The following is a 25,514-nucleotide window of genomic DNA, read 5'->3' on the forward strand; positions in this document are numbered from 1 at the left end:
AAGTGTGTCGTCGTCTTCACGGACTTGTCAAACCTGTCTGACATATTGAAGTCGGTCTCTCCGATCTGCTTGACTTGCTCTCCTCCCCCGTGCCATGGATCTATCTATCTATCTATTCCTCTTTGTGCATCAGGTTGCACATAAGGCCTCAACCAGAGTCCGCCACCGATGTCGATCGGCTGAAACACGCTCTAGGTGACCCCATGTCCAGCCCTTTCCTTTCATCTCCCTTTCCACTGTTCTTCTCCAAGTTTCCTTTGGGCGGCCTCGTTTTCTTCGGCCGTCTGGAGTCCATCGTGCCATGGATCAGACGGGAGAAATTCAGAACACTCTTTCTCAGGTCAAGCTGACTAGAATTTTCGTATACTTTTTTTCCCCAAACTGTCAACTTTTGAATCCTTCAAGTCAGGCCTCAAGACCTTCCTCGTTGGAAAGTATCTTGCTTGACTAGTAGTACACTTCTGCTCTTTCCTTTTTTATTTATTTTTTGTTTGTTTGTTTGTTTGTTTGTTTGTTTGTTTGTTTGTTTGTTTGTTTGTTTGTTTGTTTGTTGTTGTTTGTTTGTTTGTTGTTGTTTTTTTTTTTTGCTATGTGCAAGTTTATGTTATCTTTTCGTTGAGGCTTACGATTTTGTTGGATTTTCTCTGAAGTTTCGTGTGCAACACATTGAACTTGTGTCTATGTGGAAAAAAGCGCTTTGCGATTATAATTGTTCTTGTTGTTGCAAAAATGATAGTGTGAGATAATTTTCTTTTCAGATGCAGACCCCAAACCATGTCCTCAAGCCTTTGACTGTATCAATTCACGGACTATTTGGTATCTCAGATTGTTTCTTCGAGATTTTATCCTTTTTTAAATCTTCAAGACTAAATAAGTGATTGAAACACACAAGTCTTTATGCAATATTACAGTTTTATACTTGTATGTGTGCGCATATACTTGTACAGTAGATTATATTGGAATGACAGTGAGTAGTCGTCCTTAGTTCTTAGTATTTACACACTGTAGTCCTCAAACACCTGTTCTCTCCCTTACGTATACATGCTCAACGATTCTTAAAAACAGCCATAGATATATATTGTCATTACTAGCATTAGCATGTGATAATATACATACAGACATATTATTGCTGTATCATTATATATATATCTCGAAAGTACACTATGTATTTGTACAAAACACACGAAGAAAGAAAGATTATCTACAATAGTATTGAAACCACAGGGGTGGGCAAAATATGACTGGCGGACATCTCAGGACTAGCCCTTCAGTAAAAATGTGAAGCGCACTTGTTTTCATTTTTTTTAAATTCAACCAATTTACAAGTTTAACAGTCTAGAAATCGTTAGTTCGTAACATTATAACACAGACAAAGTACAAAATAACAAATGATAACAGCTGACATCTCTGATGGACATCGAGGCGGCGTCATTCAAAGGAAAGGCTGGATTTTAAAGTTTTCTTGTAAGAAAATTCAAACAGCTTTATATTACACAATAAATTCGGCGGGCGAACGCCTTTATGTATTCATTTGTTGTCCTTTCTGTTATCACCAGTAGTCACCTGTCCTAGGAGTTTGGTATTTTACCGCCCGCCTCATACCTTAGAATTTTGAGACAGCCCCGATAGACGAAAACTGTCCCACCCCTGATATAATTAGTTCAACAACATGAAATGAAAATGCTTATCAACAAAGTACAAAGTATAAGTACATTTACAACAAAACTGATACCTTTATGTAGACTACACACAATGTGTATGTGTATGTGTATGTGCAACACACAATACATATAATGAGGTAGAGCACACGCCACATAAAAGGTTGTGTATATAATGAGATTACCATGTGTACAATCTTTTTAGTCCATCAAACACTACCTTCACCTGTCTGAGGAACCTGCGTGGAACTTGCGATGTGGACGAGAGCAAAGTGACCTTTAGTAGCATGCTGCCATATTCACAGAAACTGTGTAATGGTAAGGGCAGTCACACTGGTTGTGCTTTAAATAATTCATTACAAAAAGTATTGCACTGTTTTTATCTATTAGTTTCCAATCAAAAAAAGAAAAAAAAAGACGTTAGAAGAGATAATGTTCCAGACGTAACATGTTAGACACATACACAACTGCAGCATCTACCAAACATAATAAACACTGTCAATGTTTTTTGGGGGTTTTTTTAGCATTTTTTTAAAAGATTCTGCAAGGTAAATGGATCGAAAAATCCTCGAAACGATACACTCCTGCAATAAAGAAACAGTTAAAGGACGATGGAGGAACTGATTGATGAATTAATTGATTAACTGTCATCTTTCAAAGATTCTATTCCTGAGATTTCTCCGTGTGCAAACAACTTCGTGGACTGCGTTAAGGATAGCAAGCTATCTCAGATCTTGAGAGCAACTCCAGACGAACAGCAAGCAATGTCTGGTTTCTTGGTGTCATCCTACACCTACTGTAGGTAAGACCTGATGACAGCATCGAGTGACCAAAAAACATTTATCACTTAAAAACATTTCAATCCCTTTTTTTCATTGGATGATATAATGTTTGAGGATGAACTACTTCTACCACAGTGTCACAGAGAATGTCACATTGTGTCAGTTTGTGTCACAGTTAGAAACTGTCACGAAGAATCTTACTATTTGATTATCTTCGTAAACTATGAAGCGCAATTTTTGAACAATATTGATATTATACGAGCACGTGTAGATGCACTGTAAAATAAAAAAGAAAAAAATTAGAGATGATTACAATGAATCTTACAATGCAAGGTGGTAGCCTCTTGCTAAACACACTGGCGGCCATTTGTTACATGTGTCTGGCAAGGAGGAAGCCATGATGGCTACTAATAAACTGTTCCTACACTTCCTCTTTATGTTTTTTTTTCTATTTTACTTATAAAAAGAAAAAAAGTCCTACAGTTATTAATGAAAATAATTGATTAGAGCTACTTGTTGGTTATGAAGTTTAAGACGGATGAAATGCAACGGATAATATAACTTTCGATTTTCCTCAGTACCTTTCGATATTTTGCTGCTTGTGCCATAAACGAGAAGCAGGCTGGACGATGTACATTCTCCACAGTGTTTTCCAACTACCTTATCAATGCAAAACAGAGTCTGAACGATCTGTGTGGAAGCACTGGTATGTATTTCTTTATTCTTTCTTCGCCTTTTCTTTTTAAAGTCTGTCACTTGAGGCAACACACACTCACTATAACTACTACATATTGGTACCCCTGAGGTAGCGGGACCTGATCTGACTTGTTGAAAACAATAAACACTCGACCTTTCGTGTCACCTGAATTTGGTGAGTTTCTATCTCACCCGCACATTTAATAAGTTTTTGATACTTTGATAAAATCCGGACTTCCTCTCTCTCTCTCTCTCTCTCCCCCCCCCCCACCCACACACACACACACACTTGTTATTTGAAAAAGTATAACCACCAACCAACAGACTTCATAGTGTATAACACGCTCAGTGAAATCAGTTATTTGTTTATGATGGTGGATAAAGATAGGCGATGAAAGTTTGATTATGGATAGAAATGATGAAGGATAGAGCAGGATTGCTGAAAATGCAGAATATGGCTTAAGGATAGTTAAAAATGAATGAAGGAAAGATGGTTACTTTATATTAATTATTTTATGTATGTTAATTTTCATGAGACTAGCTCATGTTTATAATTTTATGAGACAAGCTCATGTTTATTATTTTATTTTCTTATAAGTAAAACTCTCAGACACGAACTACTTTGTCACATCTCAGTATATTCTATGATGTCCTTGTCTTGTCACTGATCTTGAAAACTGTGTATACCTGCTTCCTTTTCAGGTGGTCTCGTGGTGAACTCAGCTCTTACTCTGATTGGTGCTGCCATCGCAAGTTTTGCAAAATAAATCCCCAAAACTTAGAAAGTTTTATGATTTTCGATATATGATCTAAAAAGAAACTAAACAAGTTTTAATCATTGATATGTAGTCACTATAAGATTCGCTTTTCTTACAATCCTTTGTTTGTGTTAAGATACATTTCTTCAGCAACATGTTTAATGCTTTCCTTTTTTCAAGCACTGCCTGATGTGATGTAGTATTTGTAAATGTTTTGGGAATGATGTTAATCAGAATTAATTTTAATCCGAAATTTTAGCATAAAAGAGTGCTTTTATTTTATTTGCTTGATGTTTGGTCTTTGACAATAACTTACCGAATGTGTTGAGATTTATTAATTACATACTTGCTTATCTTGTTTCACACATCGTATGTGTACTTATTGCCTTTATTTTATGTTTTGAACAAGCGAAGTTTGATACTGCTTTGACTTGTATTGCTCAACTTTTGAAGTGAACATTCACGGATGTGAACTGAGTAAGGGAGGTAACTTCGCTCGTGGGTCACAGACAACTCTAGCTGAAAACTTTTGTTATCTACGTCAGCGAGAACATAAAAGAGCAGAACATTGTGTTTACTTCTTTCAAACAAACATGTACACGCTGAAACTCTCACTGCAGCTGCTTCATTCTGTTTTTTTTTTTAAATATAATTCAGTACAATTGTGAACCTCCATGTTATCTTCTTTCATGAAAATAATAAATATTCTTTGATTGAAGCAAGGTGTTGTTTACATTGTTCTATTGTCGATTATAATACTTTTTCCCGTTCTTTCTTATAAAAGCCACAAATCCTTTGAGTATGAGAGAGAGAGAGAGAGAGAGAGGAATGAAGGGAGGGAGAGGGGAATGAGTTAAACTTTGCATTTAATTAGTTAAACGGTCAATGAACGTTAAAGCTGAACACAACTTGGAAATATATATATAAAGAAACAGCTGAAAATATAAGGGAAAAAATCAGCTACATTGACTGAACACTCACTTTTTCTGACTGATTCAGCCATCCTAAGCTTTGGAAAATAAAGCAACGATAAAGTAGTCTGATCTTTGGTATTTAAATTGAGAAAAGCAACTAAAAAAAAAATCTTGTTACTTGGATCAGTATTCTTCATACGACTCGGATGAAATCAAATTTTCTTATAAGCTTTCGTTTGCATGAGAACATATTTGTTTACTGATATCTTCAATGCAGTTGGTACTGCTGATTTATGTTCTCTGAAAAAAAGCTGGTCACATAAAATTATGATGCCCAGAACCGATCAACTGAACGTTCACAAATTTAATTCGCTCGAGTAAGAAATGGGAGATAACTGCGCTAGCCTTAAACAGAGCTGGAGTTGCGTACCATTGTACACTTAGGAAGAACAGGTTGGACAAAAATGTTCTTTAAAGTACACACGGAAAATTTGTGTCACACTGAACTTTACTGCTTTAGTCACAGTCTGGTTCTCTCTCGTGAGCCGAGAGCAGCGAGTGTCGACTATGCGGACACACCTGTTTACGTAATACACACCCGCAAACCTTCTCAACAGAGAGGACTGACGATTCAGACACGCTGACGATGAGCTTCAGAGTCCCCTAACAACGGGGGCTGACTGGGTAGAATCTACCGGGTAGATGCACCTTGCTGACGACGATACTCTTCCACTCGTCTTTCCTTCTCTCGTTAATTCTTCCTCCTAGCTAATTCCTGAAATGCTTACTTTGCTAATGAATATTCGAATGGAACTTTATCACGTTTGCAGCAACAACAAAACTCTTTCCATTATCATAACTTATACACACATGGTACATAATTTTACATCACCCTTCCACCGATATGTTAATAGCCAAAGCAAAAAAAAAAGAACAAAAAACAAAAAACAAAAAACAAAAACAAAACAAAACAACCAACAAACAAAAACACTGGTCTCATACCTTGACTAAAAAAGAAATTATTGCAATACCCCGATCTCTTCTACTCAAAATTTCTGCTTCGAAGACAGACGGGGGAATAACCAAACCAGAGAGGGTAGATATAGAGAGGCTGCACTCTGGTATCATCACGTTTCAAAGGGATTCAACTTTTCTTAACAAGTAAGGACAAAGAAAAATTGCAGCCTCTCTATATCCACTCTCTGTGACCAAACTCCGTCTTGTCCCCAATTACAGGGGTTCGAGGAACCGTTTGCTCACTCGTGCAGGATTTTCTTGAAACGTCCTCACTCCCACGTATTACAACTAGTACACGGTGAAGGGGGATAATCTCTGCCTCCCAGTAGACAAAGGCGTCAACCTCCCCCCCCCCATAACCCAAGGATCCTACCAGTAATATAGCATAACACTCCGTGGTTATACCTACCCTTCTCCGCACCCATCACCCAATCACAGGGTCTTGATAACTACCCTTTCCGTGGATGATCCAATCAGAAACGAACACGCTTTTGCACAAACATCAGTCCATGCACTGCACACGCCTACCCGGTCGAGTGCTTTCCAGGGTTAGCGGAACCGCGGTTTTTTGGGAAATCTGTTCTAATTGAAATCAGGGTGTATAAATACTCGGGTACCCAGCGCACGGCTTGCATTCCCGGTCGAGCACCACAGGAAGAAACTTTTTCCTCTCATTCAACCTTCCATCTACTAGCCAACCTCTTTACCTTCAATCCAACCAGTTGAACTGATCAGCCAACTTGTTCAACCTATCAACCAATCAACCCGATCGGTCTCTGTTGGTGAGGAGAGTCGATTGTCGATGTTTGCTGCTGAGTCCCGCATCACATGACAATGTTGACAGCTATCGTGGTCTTCACCTGCACCTGGCTGTTTGCAAGTAAGAAAGACCTTTGACTTTTTGACTTATGTCGGCTAAAACAGGTAAATACACCACACAGGGCAGGTTCTACTAACATGGCGCACTTACAGAGTGGTGGTGGGGAGAATGGCCTGCTGTTTTTTTTTAATGAGTACCTAAGTCCAAAGAAGAATAGCCGCAGTTGAAGTCAATGACAACAACACTGACACTACCAGGATGTAGATTTGATGATCCATAGTTTTGTACTTACGGTTGTGACTCACGGAATATTTTCAAGTAAATATTTAACTTTCTTATTTAATAATGAAATTTATTTTTATTGGTTCAATGAGTGTATTACGATAATTTTTTTAATCAAATTGTTATATTTGTTTGTTTATTTGGACTTATTTCTATTATCTAAAAGTGCGTCTGTTTGCATACAGTGTGAACAGATAGCTTGTAGTTATTCTCTATTGACAGAATATTTAAAATTCGTTATTAAGAGATAGTGCGCTATATACTTCTTTAGTTTTCTTCTGTATAGTTTTACATTATAGGCTATAAACTTCTCTAGTTTTCAACAAATTCTAGCGCTAGCTTTTGGAATGTGTTTGGGCATCACCTGGACACCATGATTTACTTTGTATTGTTAACTCCAAGAGTCTCTCTCCTACCGTCCGCCCACCTGTCAGATGAAACTCTCCCATGAAAACATTCGGAAGGTGGCACTGATATGAGGGTGGTGTAGATGGTGGAAGCTGTTACAGCTTGAAGTTTAGACCAAAGAGCAAAATACGACTAGAGGAAGGTGCTACAGATTTCTTGTCTACATCAGTGTTTAAGGGACGTGTAGCCATTAATAAAGCCTGTTAGCCGAGTGTTTGAAATCCCCAACTTTAAGTGGAGGTCTGATTTGGTAGCCATTCAGGTGTCAATGTGTACACCATGCCTGTCTGGAAATGAACAAAAAAAAAAAAAACATTTTCTCGACAAAAATAATTTTTATAAAGCAAAGACGGAGAGGAAACTTTGTAAAATTCTTAGTTTCAATAAGTCAATCTTTGATACTTCTGGATTCTGACACTTCTGGTCGTAATGAGTTCTTGTAGAAAACTACTTTTCTACTATTTTTAGCTGTAAACAGCGGTTTTACTTGTTGGTTCTTCTATAAGATTAGAAAGAGAAAAGAGAACGATTGAAAGCTTTTGCCCAGCTGCTAGTTGAAAAGGGTAGCGATAAATCTGTCACAGTAGGATCAGGTTATCAGGTCAGGACAAAGGAGCTTCAGTAAATTCCTTTCTTACTGTAACGGTCCAAAGGCTTCGGAGCGGTGACACTTGATAGTCTTCCGTAAAATGAGAAAGATACACAAGAGAAAGATTGAAAGGACTGAAGTCGGGTAGACTGAACAGTAAATACATGTCCATGGTCCTACATCCACGGTACCTGTATACATTTATTAATACGATCTATCTCTTTAATTTATTCATATTTCATTATTACTGTTATTACCCTTTAGCTTGCATGGATGCAGATGGTTGCGTTAGTTGCGTTGTAAAGCTGAAAAAAAACATTTCATGGGGCAAGAGGATCTGTTACAGTCTGCCTCTAGTCTTTATGAGGTCACAGTCACGGTTGGTGAGGTCTGGAGGCGGGAAGACAATTGAAAAAAAAAAACCTGAGAGGAAAAGCTTGTGTAGAAGGAAGAATGTTACACCTGGTGCACATTAAGTCAGGTTAAAATGTTCATTTGTCACCAAAAAAAATTCTCCTTTGCTGATCGACTGGCATTGTTTCTGGACTTTTCAAAAGACTGCTAAATGTTTTGACTGCACGTGAGCTCACGATAATAATGAATAGTAATATGTAAACCTATGTTTATTGTTTGAATTTTTAGTGACGAAAATGGAGTTAAGCCTACACATATAATTAGTATTTTTGTTCATAAATCGCTGACTTTTGAGGGAAGAAGTGGGGGGGGGACTTGTTCTTCGCAAACCTCTCTGACATATTGAAGTCGGTCTCTCGAGTCTACTTGTGTTACCCTCCTCTCTGTGGCCTGGATCAGACGGGAGAAATTCAGAACACTTCTGTCTTTCTCAGGCCCAGCTGTCTATAAATTTTTTCAACTTTCTCTCCGAACTGTGTCTACTCTTGAAGCCTTCAAATCGGGCCTCAAGACCTTTCTCGTTGGGAAGTATCCTGCTTGACTAGTAGTACACTTCTGCTCTTTCCTCTGTTTTGCTATGTGCAAGTTTATGTTACCTTTCCGTTGAGGCTTACGATTTCGTTGGTTCTTCTATGATCTTTCGTGTGGAGAACATTGAACTCGTGACCATATGGAAAAAAGTCCTTTGCGATTGTTGTTGTTGTTGTTGTTGTTGTTGTTGTTGTTGCTGTTGCTGTTGTTGTTGTTGTTGCAAAAATGATAGTGTGAGATTTTTTTTTTCAGATGCAGACCCCAAACCGTGTCCTCAAGCGATTGACTGTATGACGGCAGATCGTAATTGGTATCACAGATTCCTTCTTTGAGTTTTTATCCTCTTATTTCAATCCTTTTTACGGGCAATATTCAGGATTAAATTAGTCTTTATGCAATATGATAGTTTTATGCTTGTATGTGTGCGCATACACTAGTACAGTAGATTATCTTGGAATCACAGTAGTTAATCGTTCTTAGATAGTTCTTATTAAAAAATTTGAAGTGCAATTGTTTTCAATTTATTTTAAAATTCAACTTAGGTTAATTTTATTGAAATTTAATTTACAAGTTTAACAGTATAGCAATCGGTAGTTGGTAACATTATAACTACAAAGATAACTAATGATAACAGCTGACATCTCTGATGGGCATAGGGGAAGCGGCTTCTAAAGGAAAATCTGGTTTTAAAGTTTTATTGTAAGAAAAGTATAAGTACATTTACAACATAATTTATACGTTTATCTAGACTACGCAGTGTGTATGTGTTTGTGTATCTGCAACAGTCCATGGGATTAGGTAGAGCACACGTCACATAGAAGGTTGTGTATAATGAGATTACCTTGTGTAAAATATTTTTAGTCCATCAAACGCTACCTTCACCTGTCTGAGCAACCTGCGTGGAACTTGCGATGTGGACGAGAGCAAAGTGACCTTTAGCGAACTGCTGCCCTATTCACAGAGAATGTGTAATGGTAAGGGCAGTCACACTGATTGTGCTTTAAATACGTTATTACAAAAAGTCATTGCACTGTTTTCCTCTAGTGGTTTCCACATTGAAAAAAATTGACGTAGAAGAGATAATGTTCCAGACGTAACATGTTAAACACATGCACAACTGCAACATCTACCAAGCATAATAGACACTGTCAATCATTTTTTTAATCATTTTTTACAAGGTAAATGGATCGAAAAATACTCGAAATGATACAGGTGAACATTCCTGCAATTAAAAAAAACAGTTAAAGGATAATGGTGGAACTGATTGATTAATAATTTATTGATTGATTGTCAGCTTTTATGGATCATCTTTCAGAGATTTTCCCGTGTGAAACCTTGGGTGCTTGCAATGAGGATATAAAACTAACTCAAATCATGGGCGCGTCTCCAGAGGAACAGAGAGCGATGTCTGGACTCTTGGTGTCATCCGACACCTTCTGTAGGTAAGACCTGACGGCAGCATCGAGTATTCAATAAACATTTATTACTTCAAAATAGCTCAATCGCTTCTTTTCATGTGACGATAAAATGTTGATGGATGAATGTCTTCTACTACAGTGTCACAGAGAATGTCACACTGTGTCAGTTTGTGTCACAGTTAAAAACTTTCACGAGGAATCTCACTATCTGATTTTTTTTCCCCACAAAACTTTGATGCGTAACTTGTGTACAAAATTAATATTATACGAGCACATGTAGATATATACACTGTAAATTAAAAAAGAAAAGTATCAGAGATGATCACTAGCAGATGATCTGTGTATATCAACTCCTTCAGGCTAAATCTTTACAATGAAATGGGGTAGGCTCGTGCTACCACACTGGCGGCCATTTGTTACATGTGTCTGACAAGGAGGCAGCCATGATGGCTATTAATAAACTGTTCTTACGCTCCCTCTTTATGTTTTCTTTTCTATTTTACTTTTAAAAAGAAAAAAGTCCTACAGGTATTACTGAAATGAATTGATTAGTGCTACTTATTTGGTGTGAAGTATAAGATGGAAGAAATATAAAGGAAAATAGAACTTTTGATTTTCCTCAGCTTTTTTCATGATTTGGCCGCTTGTGTCATAAACGAGAAGGAAGCTGGACAATGTATATTTTCCACAAACTTTTTTAACTACATAATGGATGCAAAACAGAATCTGACCGAGCTGTGTGGAAGCACTGGTATGTATTTCTCTATTCTTTCTTCGATCGCCTTTTCTTTTTAAATTCTGTCATGTGAAGCAGCACACACTCACTATAACTACTACATATCGGTACCCCTGAGGTAGCGGAGCCTGATCTGACTTGTTGAAAACTATAAACACTCTACCTTTCGTGTCACCTGAATTTAGTGAGTTTCCGTCTAACCCGCAAATTTAATAAGTTTTGGATACTCTAATAAAATCCGGACTCTCTCTCTCTCTACACACACACACACTTGTTATTGGAAAAAATATAACCAGCCACCAACAAACTTAGTGCAAAACACTCTCTGTGAACTCAGTTCCTTATTTATGATGATGGATAAAGATAGGTTTGATTATAGATAGAAATGATGAAGCATCGAGGAGGATTGCTGAAAATGAAGACATGGATTGGGATGATTAAAAATGAATGAAGGAAAGATGGTTGATTTATTTTTTCTTTATTTATGTCAATTTGCATGAGACTAACTCATGTTTATTATTTTATTTTCAAGTAAAACTCTCAGACACGATGTTAAAATAGCTTTGTCACATCTCAGTATATTCTATATGTCCTTGTCACTGATCTTGTAAACTGTGTATACCTGCTTCCTTTTCAGGGTCTGTAGCTGGTCTCGTGGTGAACACAGCTCTTACTCTGATTGGTGCTGCCATCGCAAGTTTTGCAAAATAAATCCCAAAAACTTAGAAAGTTTTATGATTTTCGATATATGATCTAGAAAGGAACTAAACAAGTTTTAATCATTGATATGTAGTCACTATAAGTTTCTTCAGCAACAATCTAATGCTTTTCCTTATTTTAAGCATTGCCTGATGTGATGTAGTATTTGCAAATGTTTTGTCAATGATGTTAATCAGAATTAATCTTATTCCGAAATTTTAGCATAGAAGAACACTTTTATTTTATTTGCTTGATGTTTGGTCTTTGAGAATAACTTAGCGAATGTGTTGAGATTTATTAATTACATACTTGCTTATCTTGTATCATACAACGACTGTGTACTTATTGCCTTTATTTTATGTTTTGAACAAGCGAAGTTTGATACTGCTTTGACTTGTATTGCTCAACTTTTGAAGTGAATATTCACAGATGTAAACTGAGTAAGGGAGGTAACTTCGCTCGTGGGTCACAGACAACTCTAGCTGAAAACTTTTGTTATCTACGTCTGCGAGAACAAAAAAGAGCAGAACATTGTGTTTACTTCTTTCAAATAAACTTGTACACGCTGAAACTCTCACCGCAGCTGCTTCGTTGAGTTCTTTTTTAAAAAATATAATTCAGTACAATTGTGAACCTCCATGTTATCTTCTTTCCTGAAAAAATGAATATTCTTTGATTGAAGCAGTGTGTTGTTTACATTGTTCTATAGTCGATTATAATACTTTTTCCCGTTCTTTCTTATAAAAGCCACAATTCCTTTGAGTATGAGAGAAGGAGAGAGAGAGGAATGCAGGGAGGGAGAGGGAAATGAGTTAAACTTTGCATTTAATTAGTTAAACAGTCAATGAACGTTAAAGCTGAACACAACTTGGAAATATATCTATATAAAGAAACAGCTGAAAATATAAGGGAAAAATCAGCTACACTGACCACTCACTTTTTCTGATTGATTCAGCCATCCTAAGCTTTGGAAAATAAAGCAACGATAAAGTAGCCTGATCTTTGGTATTTAAATTGAGAAAAGCAACTACAAAAAAATCTTTTTATCTTTGATCAGTATTCTTCATACGACTCGGATGCAATCAAATTTTCTTATAAGCTTTCGTTTGCATGAGAACATATTTGTTTAGTGATATTTTCAATGCAGTTCGTGCTGCTGATTTACGTTCCCTGAAAAAAAGCTGGTCACATAAAATTATGATGCCCAGAACCGATCACAGAGTTAATTCGCTCGAGTAAGAAATGGGAGATAACTGCGCTAGCCTTATACAGAGCTGGAGTTGCGTACCATTGTACACTTAGGAAGTACAGGTTGGATAAAAATGTTCTTTAAAGTACTCACGGAAAATTTGTGTCACACTGAACTTTACTGCTTTAGTCATAGTCTGGTTCTCTCTCGTGAGCCCTAATAGAATGTAGAGAAGCGAGTGTCGACTATGCGGACACACCTGTTTACGTAATACACACCTGTTTACGTAATACACACCTGCAAACTCCTAAACAGAGAGGACTGACGAGGCAGACACACCTGACTGCTGACGATGCGCTTCAGAGTCCCCTAACCACGGGGGCTGACTGGGTAGATGCACCCTGCTGGCGACGATACTCTTCCACTCGTCTTTCCTTCCCTCGTTAATTCCTCCTCCTAGGTAATTCCTGAAATGCTTACTTTGCTAATGAATATTCGAATGGGACTTTATCACAGTTGAAGCAACAACAAAACTCTTTCCATTATCATAACTTATACACACATGCTAAATAATTTTACATCACTCTTCCACCGATATGGAAATAACCAAAGCAAAAAAACAAAACAAAAAACAAAAAACAAAAACAAAACAAATTAACAAACAAACAAAAACACTGGTCTCATACCTTGACTAGAAAAGAAATTATTGCAATACCCCGATCTCTTCTACTCAAAATTTCTGCTTCGAAGACAGACGGGGGAATAACTAAACCAGAGTGGGTAGATATAGAGAGGCTGCACTCTGGTATCATCACGTTTCAAAGGGACTCAACTTTTCTTAACAAGTAAGGACAAAGAAAAATTGCAGCCTCTCTATATCTACTTTCTCTGACCAAACTCCGTCTTGTCCCCAACTACAGGGGTTCAAGGAACCGTTTGCTCACTCGTGCAAGCTTTTCTTGAAACGTCCTCACTCCCACGTATTACAACTAGTACACGGTGAAGGGGGATAATCTCTGCCTCCCAGCAGACAAAGGCGTCAACCCACCCACACCAACGATCCTACCAGTAATATTGCATAACACTCGTGGCTATAATTACCCTTCTCCACACCCATCACCCCATCACAGGGTCATGCTAACTTTTATTTCCGTGGATGATCCAATCAGAAATGAGCACGCTTGTGCACAAACATCATTGCATGCACTGCACACGCCTACCCAGTCGTGTACTTTTCAGGGTTAGCGGAACCGCGGTTTTTTGAGAAATCTGTTCTAATTGAAATCAGGGTGTATATATACTGCAGGTACCCAGCGCACGGCATTCCCGGTCGAGCACCAAGGAAGAAACTTTTTTCTCTCATTCAACCTTCTGTCTACTAGCCAGCCTCTTTACCTTCAAACCAACCAGTTCAACTGATCAGTCAACTTGTTCAACCTACCAACCAATCAACCCAATCGGTCTCTGCTGGTGAGGAGAGTCGATTGTCGATGTTTTCTGCTGAGTCCCGCATCTCGATGACAATGTTGACAGCTATCGCGGTCTTCACCTGCACCTGGCTGTTTGCAAGTAAGCAAGACCTTTGACTTTTTGACTTATGTCTGCTAAAACAGGTAGATACACCACTTAGGGCGGCTCAGAGAGGTGGTGTGGAGAATGGCCTGCTGTTTTGTTTTGTTTTTTAAATAAGGAGCATTAGGAAGAATATCAGTTTGATAGAATGACATTTGGAGGACATATTTTCTCTGCTAGTTGGTTGACTTCACTACACTATAGCTTTTTAGTACATGTATTAAAGGAAAACCCAATCATTCCAGGGCGCATTTGCAGTGACCAGATATCTAACGGGAAAGTAGAGAGTGGTTGATGGGTGGGGTGCTGAGGAGGGGCTGCGATGGTAGATGGGGAACGGACTGGTGGAGCATTAGTAGAGGGGGGCGCAAAAATGGCCTCTGTTTATATATATATATGAATAGTGTCAGGGGAAAATATCATTTTCATTGAAAGACACCTTCCCTCTACCCGTAAATTCACTTCACCACTTGCTTTTCTCAGTTTGTCTTTCAGTAAAGCTCCCTTATCCACTTGACTGTATCAATTCACGGTCTAATTGGTATCTCAGATTGTTTCTTCGAGATTTCATCCCTTTTTTTAGTCTTCAAGACTAAATAAGTGATTGAAACACACAAGTCTTTATGCAATATTAGTTTTATACTTGTATGTGTGAGCATATACTTGTACAGTAGATTATATTGGAATGACAGTGAGTAGTGGTTCTTAGCTAGTTCTTAGTATGTATGCACTGTAGTCCTCAAACACCTGTTCTCTCCCTTACGTAGACATGCTCAACGATTCATAATGCAGCCTTCGGTAAATAAGTGAAGTGCATTTGTTTTCATTTTTTTTTAATTCAGCCTAGGTTAATTTTGAGAGAGGCCCGCTAGAAGAAAACTGTCCCACCCCTGATATAATTAGTTCATCAATAACATAAAATGTAAATGTTTATTAACAAAGTACAAAGTAAAAGTACATTTACAACATAATTTATACCTGTATCTAGACTACACAGTGTGTATGTGTATGCAACACACTGACCATGTGATTCGGTAGAGCACACGCCACATAGAAGGTAGTGTATAATGAGATTATTTTGTATCAATTTTGTATCAATTTGTTACAACATTACGGATATGAGTTGTCACTGCATTAACAAATGTTATCATGAAAAAACATTTGAGGGAAAAATATAGATGTGGTATTCTCTCGCATACACACACATATCTAGAGCTAATTTCAAAAAGGAGAGTTTGCGTAAGTAATAACTAGCTAAACAACAGCATGCTCGTGCAAAATTTAACACGGTGGGAAAGGAAAGTCACTTTTAGCTTGCTATCCCGCTTCGTATGCCACCCGACCTTCACGGCACTTTCACCCCACCACCCCACCCTCACCCTCACTCCCACCGACGGAGACGCGAGTGGAGGGGTAACAGGCATCGGTAGGGGGCATGAGATTTGTAAAGGAATATAAAAGCATTGAGTGGCAGGTAATATCTACCCGACGACAACAAATTTGAAGCTCCACACAGACAGTGGAGTCGAATTGCGTGATGGACCACTGGGAGAAGCGGATGTATGTGTGCGAAGTACCTGGTGTACAGACCCACGGGTCGTGCTGCTCACATTTCTACTGTCCTCACTCCACCAAACAACCACCAGGTGTCTGCCTGAAAGTTTTGCTTCTAAGCATGCCTACAGTAGTGTCTAACATCAGGAGGATGTTGACAGCTCTTGTAATCCTCGGCTGGACATGTTTGCTGGGAAGTAAGAAATAATTTTGTGTTGCTTTGTCATCTGCAAAACGTCCGGCGTATCTGTAAACATCAGTTTATATCTTTTAAAATTCCAGTGACATATAAGTTTTACATTTTCAAAGATATTTTATCATTCTGTGTGTTTTATTTTTCAGGAAACTGGTTTTAAACTGACTGGTATTTAAAAGGTCACATTTTACAATAAGAAACATTCATGGGTTTTTGCAAAATACTTTTTTAAGCCTCTTTTCCTTTGTTTTTGTTTCTGTCCTTTTTTAACCTTCTTTCCTATATTCTAGGTATCTTTCTTTGCCTTTTTACAATGTACTTATCCTTGCCCTGCATACCTAAAACCCAGCTACTGTACTGTTAAATGACACCACCCTGAAATCTCCCTAACCCCTCGCCGTCCTACTGTCTATTGAAGCACAGAAAATAGCTCATAAACATCTAGCCCTATAGGCAAATATCCCTGTGGGCCCCTAGCCCTATGTATGCGGCCTTAGAGGCCCACCTCACTGTGTGACACCAGTTTCGGTGCCGAGGGAGCACAGTTAAATTAAGCATAGATGTTTCATCAAAAACATCTTTTCGATTATTAACCAGGAACATGATGAAGCAAGGGAATGAAACAGAAACATTCTGAAATGTTCCCATTCTCAACTTAGCAGAGCGCATCTCATATAAAAAGATAACAATTAATAATTTAACAAAAACAAAAAGGCAGTAAAGTATTTTTAACAACATAAGGAAGTATATTTTAACAGTACTGAAGAGTAAATTATTAAAATGAGCGAAAAAATAATGAGGTTTTATTTTAAAAAGTAAGGCGATATAATTTTGACTTGTTTCAGATGCAAGCATCACTCCGTGTCCTCAGGCACTTGACTGTATGATGACAATCTCACAAAGTTCTTCGTGCAGGTAGTCAATATTCCTTATTTCAACTCCTTCCTCCCCTCAGATTTAAGTCTTGCAATTTTCCATTCTCTAAAAATTAAGTGAGTGATTTGTCAGCATAATGCTTACATGCTTATCTGCATGTAGTTTAATGTTTTCTTTAACTTGTGAAGACAACTGAAATGCTGAAGCACAATCCTTACCATTCATGGTGGTTCCTGTAAGTTCTTGATAAACGTACTCAACACTGTTGTAAAGCTCACGTATGGAAATTATCAGTATAGGTATATACTGTAGGTCTAACTGCAACTCATTGCATGTGTGTGTATCTAAAATACACAACATATTTGTAGAGCACTATTTATAGGGAAATGGTGTAAGATAAATTTATATACAGTCTGTCTGTCTGCTCAGAGACACCGAGACTGTCTTCGCGTGTCTGAGCAGCTTGCGTGGGACTTGTAGTGTGAACGAGAGCAAGGTGGCCTTTAAGGACGTGGTCCAACCTACAAAGGACATGTGTAACGGTAAGGGATTCAATCAGCCGATAGGATGCTGGGAATGCTGGAGAACAACAAATGTACATGTACTATTATATATATTAAGGCCTAATCATGAAAGGAATAAAATGTAGCACTACTGAAAAGAATTTATAGCTTCTAGAAAAACATTAATAGATTGTAAAATCGTAAATGACAAAGACAAGCATACCATTAATAAAATCGAACAAACTATGGATGTCATTGATTGATTAAGTTGAATGATTGACCGAACGATTTTCAGCAATCGCTAATCATCCTTCTGATGTCGGGTCATGCTCGACCTTCTGGCCATGCCGTGAGAAAACTACATTCGCTCAGGTTATGGAAGCTTCTCCATGGCAACAGAGAGAGATGTCCGGTCACTTGGTATCATCTTACACCTTTTGTCGGTAAGACATGATGACGTTAAACATGTTTGAATTTTTCCTTGGCTTTCATTATATATATATATAAAATAGCGAACATCATCAAATGTTTACAAAAAACAAATGTAAACAAAAAGCCGCAGTTGGGAGATCTCGCACCCACGCTCTCCGCGGCAAATCACAAGCCACCCCGACCTATGGTTTGCAGTTCCCTTTTTATCTGAATGAAAAAATAGCAGGTTTGTATCAGTGGTAATCTTGTTGCCAACAATTTTGATTTGTATGACTTTATGGGGAAGTTAACATTATGACAAATTATTAAACCAATTTGACGATATCTTTTCATGAATTTCTGCGATTTGGGGAACTCTCTATGACTTGAAATTATGTAGTAAAAAGAACCCATTACAGTGTTATATAAAAAAACGTAATACCAGTCATACTTAAATAATAATGCGTTTGAGGAGGAAATGCAGTCAAAAGGACAACCCTTATTTTTCCTCAGGTATGCAGAAGACATGGCCGCCTGTTTTGTCAGCGAGAACGAGGCTGGACGATGCACATTTTCCACAGCGTTTTTGAACTACATGATGAATACTAAACACAGACTGTCCAAACTGTGTGAAGGGAATTGTGCGTATTTTTCATTTCTTTCTATGGCCCTTCTTTATTATTCAATAATAATAATAATTATTATTCATCTAGAGCCTATGTTAAGCAGCCACGACAATTACTATAAAGTATAAAGCACTTGGTAATAAGAGTGAACTTGTGTAACGACATTCTCTGTCAAAAAAGAAAAGCTCGGTGTAGTCCACATGAAGATCAAATAACAGTCTAACGAAGAAGCAAAAATTCTCAGGAAGAATGAAGTAAGGTCAAGCCAGGTGTAAATCAGAAGAATACGTGGAAGATAAAAGTCATCTCCATCCAGATAGCGAAAGGGAGATCACTCCAATCGACGTCAGACTCTAGATCTACATAATCCTTATCAAATCATTATCTAATCAAAATAATCGTCTGTCGTTTCATCAAAGCATCCAAGTAAAGAAGATGAACCATTACATCATGTAAACAAACACTTTGGTCGAACTGATTGCAGGCTGGTTATAAAGATGGATGAATTAATGAGAAGGATGTGTAATGATGGATCGGGAAGGATGAATTATGGACGATAAAAACAATAAATGAAGGAAAGATTGTCGATCTCTTGTTGTTTCAATGGTAATTTAAATAAAACAAAAAGTTTGTTTAATATTTTATTTTTGTCATAAGTACCTTTTTTCAGACATGTAACACCTTGAAATACTTTTGTCATATCTTAGAATTTTCAACGACGATTCATTCTTTTTCAGGAAATGTAACAGACTACATTCACTTCTTCTGATTGATTCTGCCATCCCAAGCTATGGAAAATAAAGCAACGATAAAGTAGTCTGATCTTTGGTATTTAAATTGAGTACAGCAATTTATAGGAATTTTTTTAATCTTTTATCATTAATCTTCGTACGACTCGGATTTTAAAAAAATCATTTAATACAATCAAATTTTCTTCTAAGCCTTCGTTTGGAATAGACTTTAGGGTGATGTATTGTTGGCTATCAGCCCCCATCCTACATCAAACTATGCACAACTGCTACAGCAGGCTGTGTAACCTCTCTACCGCCAGCTGTGACAAAGGATGAGCTGCAGGTACAAGCTACCCCAGTGAACAGCTGTTTGCAACATTTTCTTCTTGTCCCAACTGTAGCAGCACGTGCGGCAGCTGCTGTGACAACCTGCATCGTCACTGGATAATGTCCAGTGGACTATATGCCTGGATACGAGGGAAGCTACTGTAATGACTCCTACAGAGCTGGTACATGTGGCATGAGTTACAGTGACACACGCAGCACCTGTACACAACATTGTGTAACACCTATAAAGACAGGTGTAGGATAAGGTGTGTTGCAGGATAGCTGTTACTGTTCTGTAAAGAAGCTTGCTATAGGGGTTGGTTTGGCTTTGACTAAAACAAGACATGTGGCAACTGCTCTGAGAAAACCATGTGCAAGAGACTGTCCATAGGGCTGAATATCTCAATATCAAGGAGTTTTCTGTAGGCTGCACTGTAAACATTTATTTATTTATTTTTATTAAGCGCCTTGGGCTTGCCATTAGGGTAGGGGTAAGGTGCTGTAAAGACACATCATCCATCATCATCATCCATCATCAATCATCATCATTATCATTTTTTTTATTATTATTACTATTATTATTATTATTATTAAAAACATAAAGGATGTGTGCAGAAAGGAATAATGGCTTGACATATGTCATTATAGATATTTTTGAATTGTTAATTGTTTCATATAACTAATGTTTTAGTGTTGTTGTTTATAGATGATGAGTGGCATATTATTATTGTGAGTGTACCACTCTAGTTGTTCACTGCTGCTGTGTAGACAGGCAGGGAGCTAACTGTGGTGTGGACTTTCCATGTCGGCGGTTTCGGTCAAAGGTCAGTCCTAGGAAGAAGATTAGTAGACAGTGTTCTGTATCCCCAGGAACTTGTGGATTTTCAGATCATGTCTTGTGTGCTTTAGAAGAACAGGCTAGGTTTACAGCTATTGTTAGAGAAGGCACTTTGTCAAACATACCAAACTTTGTATAATTTACTCATGTAAATAACAAAAAATAGGAATCACAAAACACTTCTTGTGAATCGAATGTCAGCTGATATTTGATTGTCGCTTTCCTTATCTGGAGACATATTGATGAAACATGATGTTCAGTTACCTCCGCCTGCAAGACCACTGCCTCTAAAAATAACAGTTGATGGCGGCTCGTTTTTCTCCTTTATTCTGTGTGAACTATCTGGTTGCCGAGATCAGTTCTTAACCTATCGCCAAGTTGAATAATGTAAGGTCTCGACAAATCTGTCAAGTGATTTCGAAAACATTTCCCAGGAAATGAGATTATTTGGCGACACTTAGGGTCAGCCGCAAATTGCAAAGTGACGATGTAAGGATGGTTTGGCTGCCGGCTTCTCCCAGAATGATTTCACACGTCTACCCGGGAATTGCTGATACACTAAAGTCACTGTTTTTTTGTTGTTGTTGTTTTTTTGTTTTATATATATATATAGCACGCACACAATCTCGTTTCCTATTCGGCTGTGGTGGATGATAAAGGGACTTTACTTTCATATTGTTGTTGACGCCGATGCGAACAACCTATCGTATAAGAGTTTTTATCATTCTGTTTAAGAATTAATAATGGTAACTAAAGAAATAAAAGTATTTTAAGCTCAGTATTGCCTTCGTGTGTGTACTTTGGAGAGACGGGTGTCTGTTAGGGATCACGTGCCCCCGAACATGTGTACATTTCTGAGTGTTTACGGAAAATGTATTACCGCAGTGACAGTCTTCTCCTGTCTTGCTCTAGTTTTGAGATTTGAATAAAACAATATGTAGGACAACGGATGCTGTAACTATCCATTTGAATGAATGGCTACAATCTTCTCGAAATCCTTGAAAGTGGGGCTCCTAAATTATCTCCCTTTTGAGCGGATAGACTGACAGATACACTGATAGACAGGAGCTGCACATGAGAGCAAAGTGACAAAGATGAGAAGTAGACGTTGAGTCGAATCCCACCATGAAATAGAGTAAACTTCCTCTTCTTGGGTCACATGATGTGTCACAACATTTTACAATCGTGTTTCAGGCTGATATAGAGGTCGACTGATAAGAACTTGATGGCGATTGTAAATGACAGACATACCTTCATACCTCAACAGTCTATTTTTCCCCCAACCCCTAACCCCTCTCCCCAACCCCGACGATCAGTTAGATAAAGTGACTGCCTTTTGTTGCAACAATATGTATCTGTATATCAACATTACGGGTGTCATTATTTCCTCACCCATTGTCAGCTTTGTATCACAACTTCCACATTTATATATTTGTTGTTGCATCTACAACATCAGCACGTGCACCGACGACCAGCAGCTTTTGTCCTCGTCTAAATGCTACGTGGAGGTCGGTGTTTCCTTCATAATTAGTTGTGTCTTCATAATTAGTTGTGTCTATACATAGAGACGTGTTCTATGGCCATTGAGAAATATTGTCCACATCCTTTTGGGAAGATTCGTAGCCCACGGAAAACAGATACTAGTTCTATTCTTGTTAATTGCTATATTTCCCTTTTCCTCTCGTCGCAGCAACGCAATCATCATCCGCCAGTTTCTATATTTAGCAACAACATGTAGAGGCGTGTCATTGTCGATGTTTGTTACAATACTTCAGTTAATTTGTGTCAATACGAAGGGTAATATTACCATAGGTATTCTGAATTTTGTGACTTTAGCGCTGTTTTTTTGAATTTGTGTTTTAAGAATCATCTTTATTCTATCTGCAAGTCTATTTTGGTGAAGCCACCCGGATTACCCACTCGGGTAAGAAGGCCAGCTGCTTGGGATGTGGGGTTTCCCGTTAGTCTCGTGTCTAAGCGTTTGGTGGCTTGCACCTAAACTGGTTTTTCCATTTACGTGGCTAAGAGTGTGCGTGACTGTGTGAGCGGTTGCACAACTGAGTTCTCAAGTAAGAAAACTGCACAACCCGTCTGTCACAAAATCTTTTTGTCCCCACAAACAGTCTCAAGAACGCACCACGGGTAGCATGAATTCAACATCTATCAACGTAAGTCATGAGTTCTTATTTTACAAAACATTACTGACAGTAGTTAAAAATTGTTATATTCAATAGACGTGTTATTTATTAATTTTTGTGAGGACAACTGTTTTAACCATTTCTGCAAGTTGTACTGTTTTAAAGGGTCAGCTCTTTAATTAGTCAGCCGCCTAGGGCACAATCACTGAGGGAGGCGCAAAGGGGGCTTGCTGTTTTTGGTTGTTTGCTGCTTTATTTCTTCGTTTTTATTTTTAAGCAACGAATTCATTTTCTTATGACATTTCCGAGAGATCTTTCCTCTTTTTTGTAGGCTGACTATTCGTCTAGCAGCTTTGACCAAAGACATGGATCTGGTGTCAGGGCGTAGAGACAAACCGGTAAACCTAAACTCAAGGGACAGCGAAGGATTCACATTGCTGATGAGAGCTTTACAACAACCGTCACCTGAAGGTGAACTTGTGGACTTTAACAACAACACTCTAAGAGTTATTAAACACTTACTGGACAGTGGGGTCGACCCTGAAGCCCGTTCTCCTGATGGGACGACCGCTTTTGAAATGGCTGTCCAGTGTAACAACTGGCCTGCAATACTAGCTCTTCTTCCTCGATGTGAGGTGAAGATCGGTGACAATGTTTTACTGACAGGGACACAGTATCTTCATGAGCTGGCTAAACAAAAAGATATTTGTGAAGAGAAGCTAAGGTCGTTTACGAAATGTTTACTAGAACATGACTTGAACATCAATGAGCTTGACAGTGATTATAATTCTCCTTTGATCCTTGCAGCCAAGCAACAAAACTGGAATTATGTTGTTGTGCTGTTACAACATGGTGCAGAAGCAAAGGTAAATGTCGACAACCAATCTCTTTTACATTTTGTTATTGCTAACCATAGAGACATTCCTCATGTAACTTTGACAAGTTTGCTGGATGCGATGCAAGGTCGGGGAATTGACTTCAACAGTCTCGACTATGAAGGAAAGACAATCTTGTTTACAACGGAGGTGTATTCTTCTATCTCTTCTGGACAGGATCCTTCTGGCTCATTGTTTAGGATGCTGGTCAATAGAGGAGCGAATCCTTTAGCTGCTGATTCTGAGGGACACTCACTACTCCGATTCGCCTTAGATGTCAATGAGGATTTTGAATTAAACTTACTGAAATTTCTTGTGCAAACTGGAATAACTACCTATCAACCAGCCTTGACAGAAGCTGCCAGAACCAGAATGGCTGTTTCCGCTTCAGTCTACTCAACTCCATCTCCAACTCAAGCCGCCTTTAAAGTAGAAGATGTCCAGGCCTTGAAGCTTCTGGTCGAATCAGGTGCTAGTAACAACAGGGAATTGTTTGAGCTCAGTTTGAAGTATGAGAAAAAAATTGTAACCAACAAGACAAGAGTAAAGACAGAAATGATGGACATTTTGAAGCACGCTGCCTCTCAGCCTCGGTCTCTCAAGTCTCTGTGTCGCCTGACTGTCTCTCACGCTCTTGGCTGTGGCACCAGAAGGGAAGAGAAGGTCACGTGTCTTCCTGTCCCTCAACGACTTCAGCAGTACATCCTGTTTCATGATATACTGTCAGAAGAGCTTCAGACTCCAGAAGAAATATCTCATCATAAGCTGTCTAGGGGGAATAGAGGAATGTTTACCCAACCTTTCCGAATATTTGTTTGTTGTCACGGCTACGTCTTGTCACGATCACGTCAACGAAACGTCCCTACTGTACGTAAACACTGAATGACAGCAACTGGAGAAAATGTCAATGATCACTTGTTTTGTGTGTTTCCCTTTTAAAGCTTTCTGCTTCCTTACCTCTGAAGACTTTTGGCGGAACATGTTTTACACTGTCATGTAGTTTAAAAACTTTCTATTGCACAAATATATATTTTTGTATGTGACACGTGATCCCAAACATATTTTTCATTTACAGGTGCTTCTCCATGTCAGAAAATAAAAGATGTGAACACAACAATTTACTGAAAAGTTACAAGTTAAAAATAATTTCTAAAGGTGACTACTGCCTCCTAAAAGCAGCGCTGACTATTTCATTATGTCATCAATTGAGATATCACAGTTCAAAGTTTATACTTAATGCATTACATTGACAGAGGCACGTTCGACTGTAAATGTTATCTTCTATTTTTAACAACTTACTGCTATTCTTTCTGATAAAAGAAACATTTAAATTTGTGATTTACAAAATGCCCCATGATAAACATAACGGCGATGAGTCGAATGCCCCAGATACCCGATCCCCACCCCAAGTATCGATATCAAGCGACCTCATAGAGCTACATGAAGATATCTAATATCAAATCTCTGTGTGTCATTATTTTCTGCCTGTAAAGTTTACATTTAACACCTATCTCTCACTCTAAATGAGAGGTCCAGCATCTCATTTAAATTATACTAATGCTAAGGACTCGCAGATGTCTATTCAACTATTGTCACTGATGCTACCGTCAGGTGCAATAACGACATTATGAACAAGAAGAAATTTTAAGATTTTTCCTGAGAGCTACTGTTACTGTTTATGAGAACTATGACAAAGCCTCCATCTTAAACTGGTTTTTCTAATCACGTGACTTACAGTGCGCGTGACTATGTGAGCGGTTGCCCCAATAAACAACCTCAAGAACGAACAATGTATAACCTTTGTGAGAGTAGGTCATAAGTTCGTACTATGCACAACAAGATTACTGACAGTAGTTGAATATAGTTACATTCAATAGACTTGTTATTTATTTTTTAAGACAATTGTTTTAAAGCATTTCTTCAGATTGTAGCATTTTCATAGCAGTTAACCTTTCC

General features: G+C 38.2%; 4 protein-coding genes across 7 annotated transcripts in view; all 4 read left to right on the forward strand.

Moving 5' to 3' along the window:
* Window positions 1-4,593, forward strand: part of LOC112559908 — a 43,244-nt gene extending 38,651 nt beyond the window's left edge. For both annotated transcript variants that reach the window (XM_025231398.1, XM_025231397.1), the window contains exons 2-6: window positions 759-816; window positions 1,864-1,976; window positions 2,319-2,460; window positions 3,019-3,146; window positions 3,839-4,593. In XM_025231398.1, coding sequence (XP_025087183.1) covers window positions 759-816; window positions 1,864-1,976; window positions 2,319-2,460; window positions 3,019-3,146; window positions 3,839-3,903 — 506 coding nt within the window. In that variant the 3' untranslated portion in view covers window positions 3,904-4,593. The remainder of the gene's footprint in view (window positions 1-758; window positions 817-1,863; window positions 1,977-2,318; window positions 2,461-3,018; window positions 3,147-3,838) is intronic.
* Window positions 4,594-6,348: 1,755 nt separating this feature from the next.
* LOC112559909 lies at window positions 6,349-12,299 on the forward strand. 2 transcript variants are annotated; one of them, XM_025231399.1, is made up of 6 exons: window positions 6,354-6,705; window positions 9,122-9,179; window positions 9,731-9,843; window positions 10,185-10,311; window positions 10,911-11,038; window positions 11,661-12,299. In XM_025231399.1, the coding sequence occupies exons 1-6, from the start codon at window positions 6,654-6,656 to the stop codon at window positions 11,732-11,734; spliced, it is 552 nt and encodes a 183-aa protein (XP_025087184.1). In that variant the 5' UTR covers window positions 6,354-6,653; the 3' UTR covers window positions 11,735-12,299. The 2 variants fall into 2 exon arrangements, with proteins under 2 accessions (XP_025087185.1, XP_025087184.1); XM_025231400.1 differs by lacking the exon at window positions 10,911-11,038 and having other exon boundaries at window positions 6,349-6,705.
* Window positions 12,300-14,159: 1,860 nt separating this feature from the next.
* Window positions 14,160-21,323, forward strand: LOC112559910. 2 transcript variants are annotated; one of them, XM_025231402.1, is made up of 6 exons: window positions 14,160-14,480; window positions 17,079-17,148; window positions 17,539-17,651; window positions 17,908-18,055; window positions 18,537-18,664; window positions 19,387-21,323. In XM_025231402.1, coding segments are annotated over exons 1-6 (540 nt in total). In that variant the 5' UTR covers window positions 14,160-14,401; the 3' UTR covers window positions 19,389-21,323. The 2 variants fall into 2 exon arrangements, with proteins under 2 accessions (XP_025087187.1, XP_025087186.1); XM_025231401.1 differs by lacking the exon at window positions 14,160-14,480 and adding an exon at window positions 15,937-16,234.
* Window positions 21,324-21,990: 667 nt separating this feature from the next.
* Window positions 21,991-25,508, forward strand: LOC112559915. The gene is made up of 3 exons (XM_025231408.1): window positions 21,991-22,053; window positions 22,669-22,713; window positions 23,015-25,508. The coding sequence occupies exon 3, from the start codon at window positions 23,049-23,051 to the stop codon at window positions 24,438-24,440; it is 1,392 nt and encodes a 463-aa protein (XP_025087193.1). The 5' UTR covers window positions 21,991-22,053; window positions 22,669-22,713; window positions 23,015-23,048; the 3' UTR covers window positions 24,441-25,508.
* The last annotated feature ends 6 nt before the right edge of the window (window positions 25,509-25,514 follow it).

The sequence above is a fragment of the Pomacea canaliculata genome, linkage group LG3 (genome assembly GCF_003073045.1).
Source record: "Pomacea canaliculata isolate SZHN2017 linkage group LG3, ASM307304v1, whole genome shotgun sequence".
Classification (NCBI taxonomy): domain Eukaryota; kingdom Metazoa; phylum Mollusca; class Gastropoda; order Architaenioglossa; family Ampullariidae; genus Pomacea; species Pomacea canaliculata.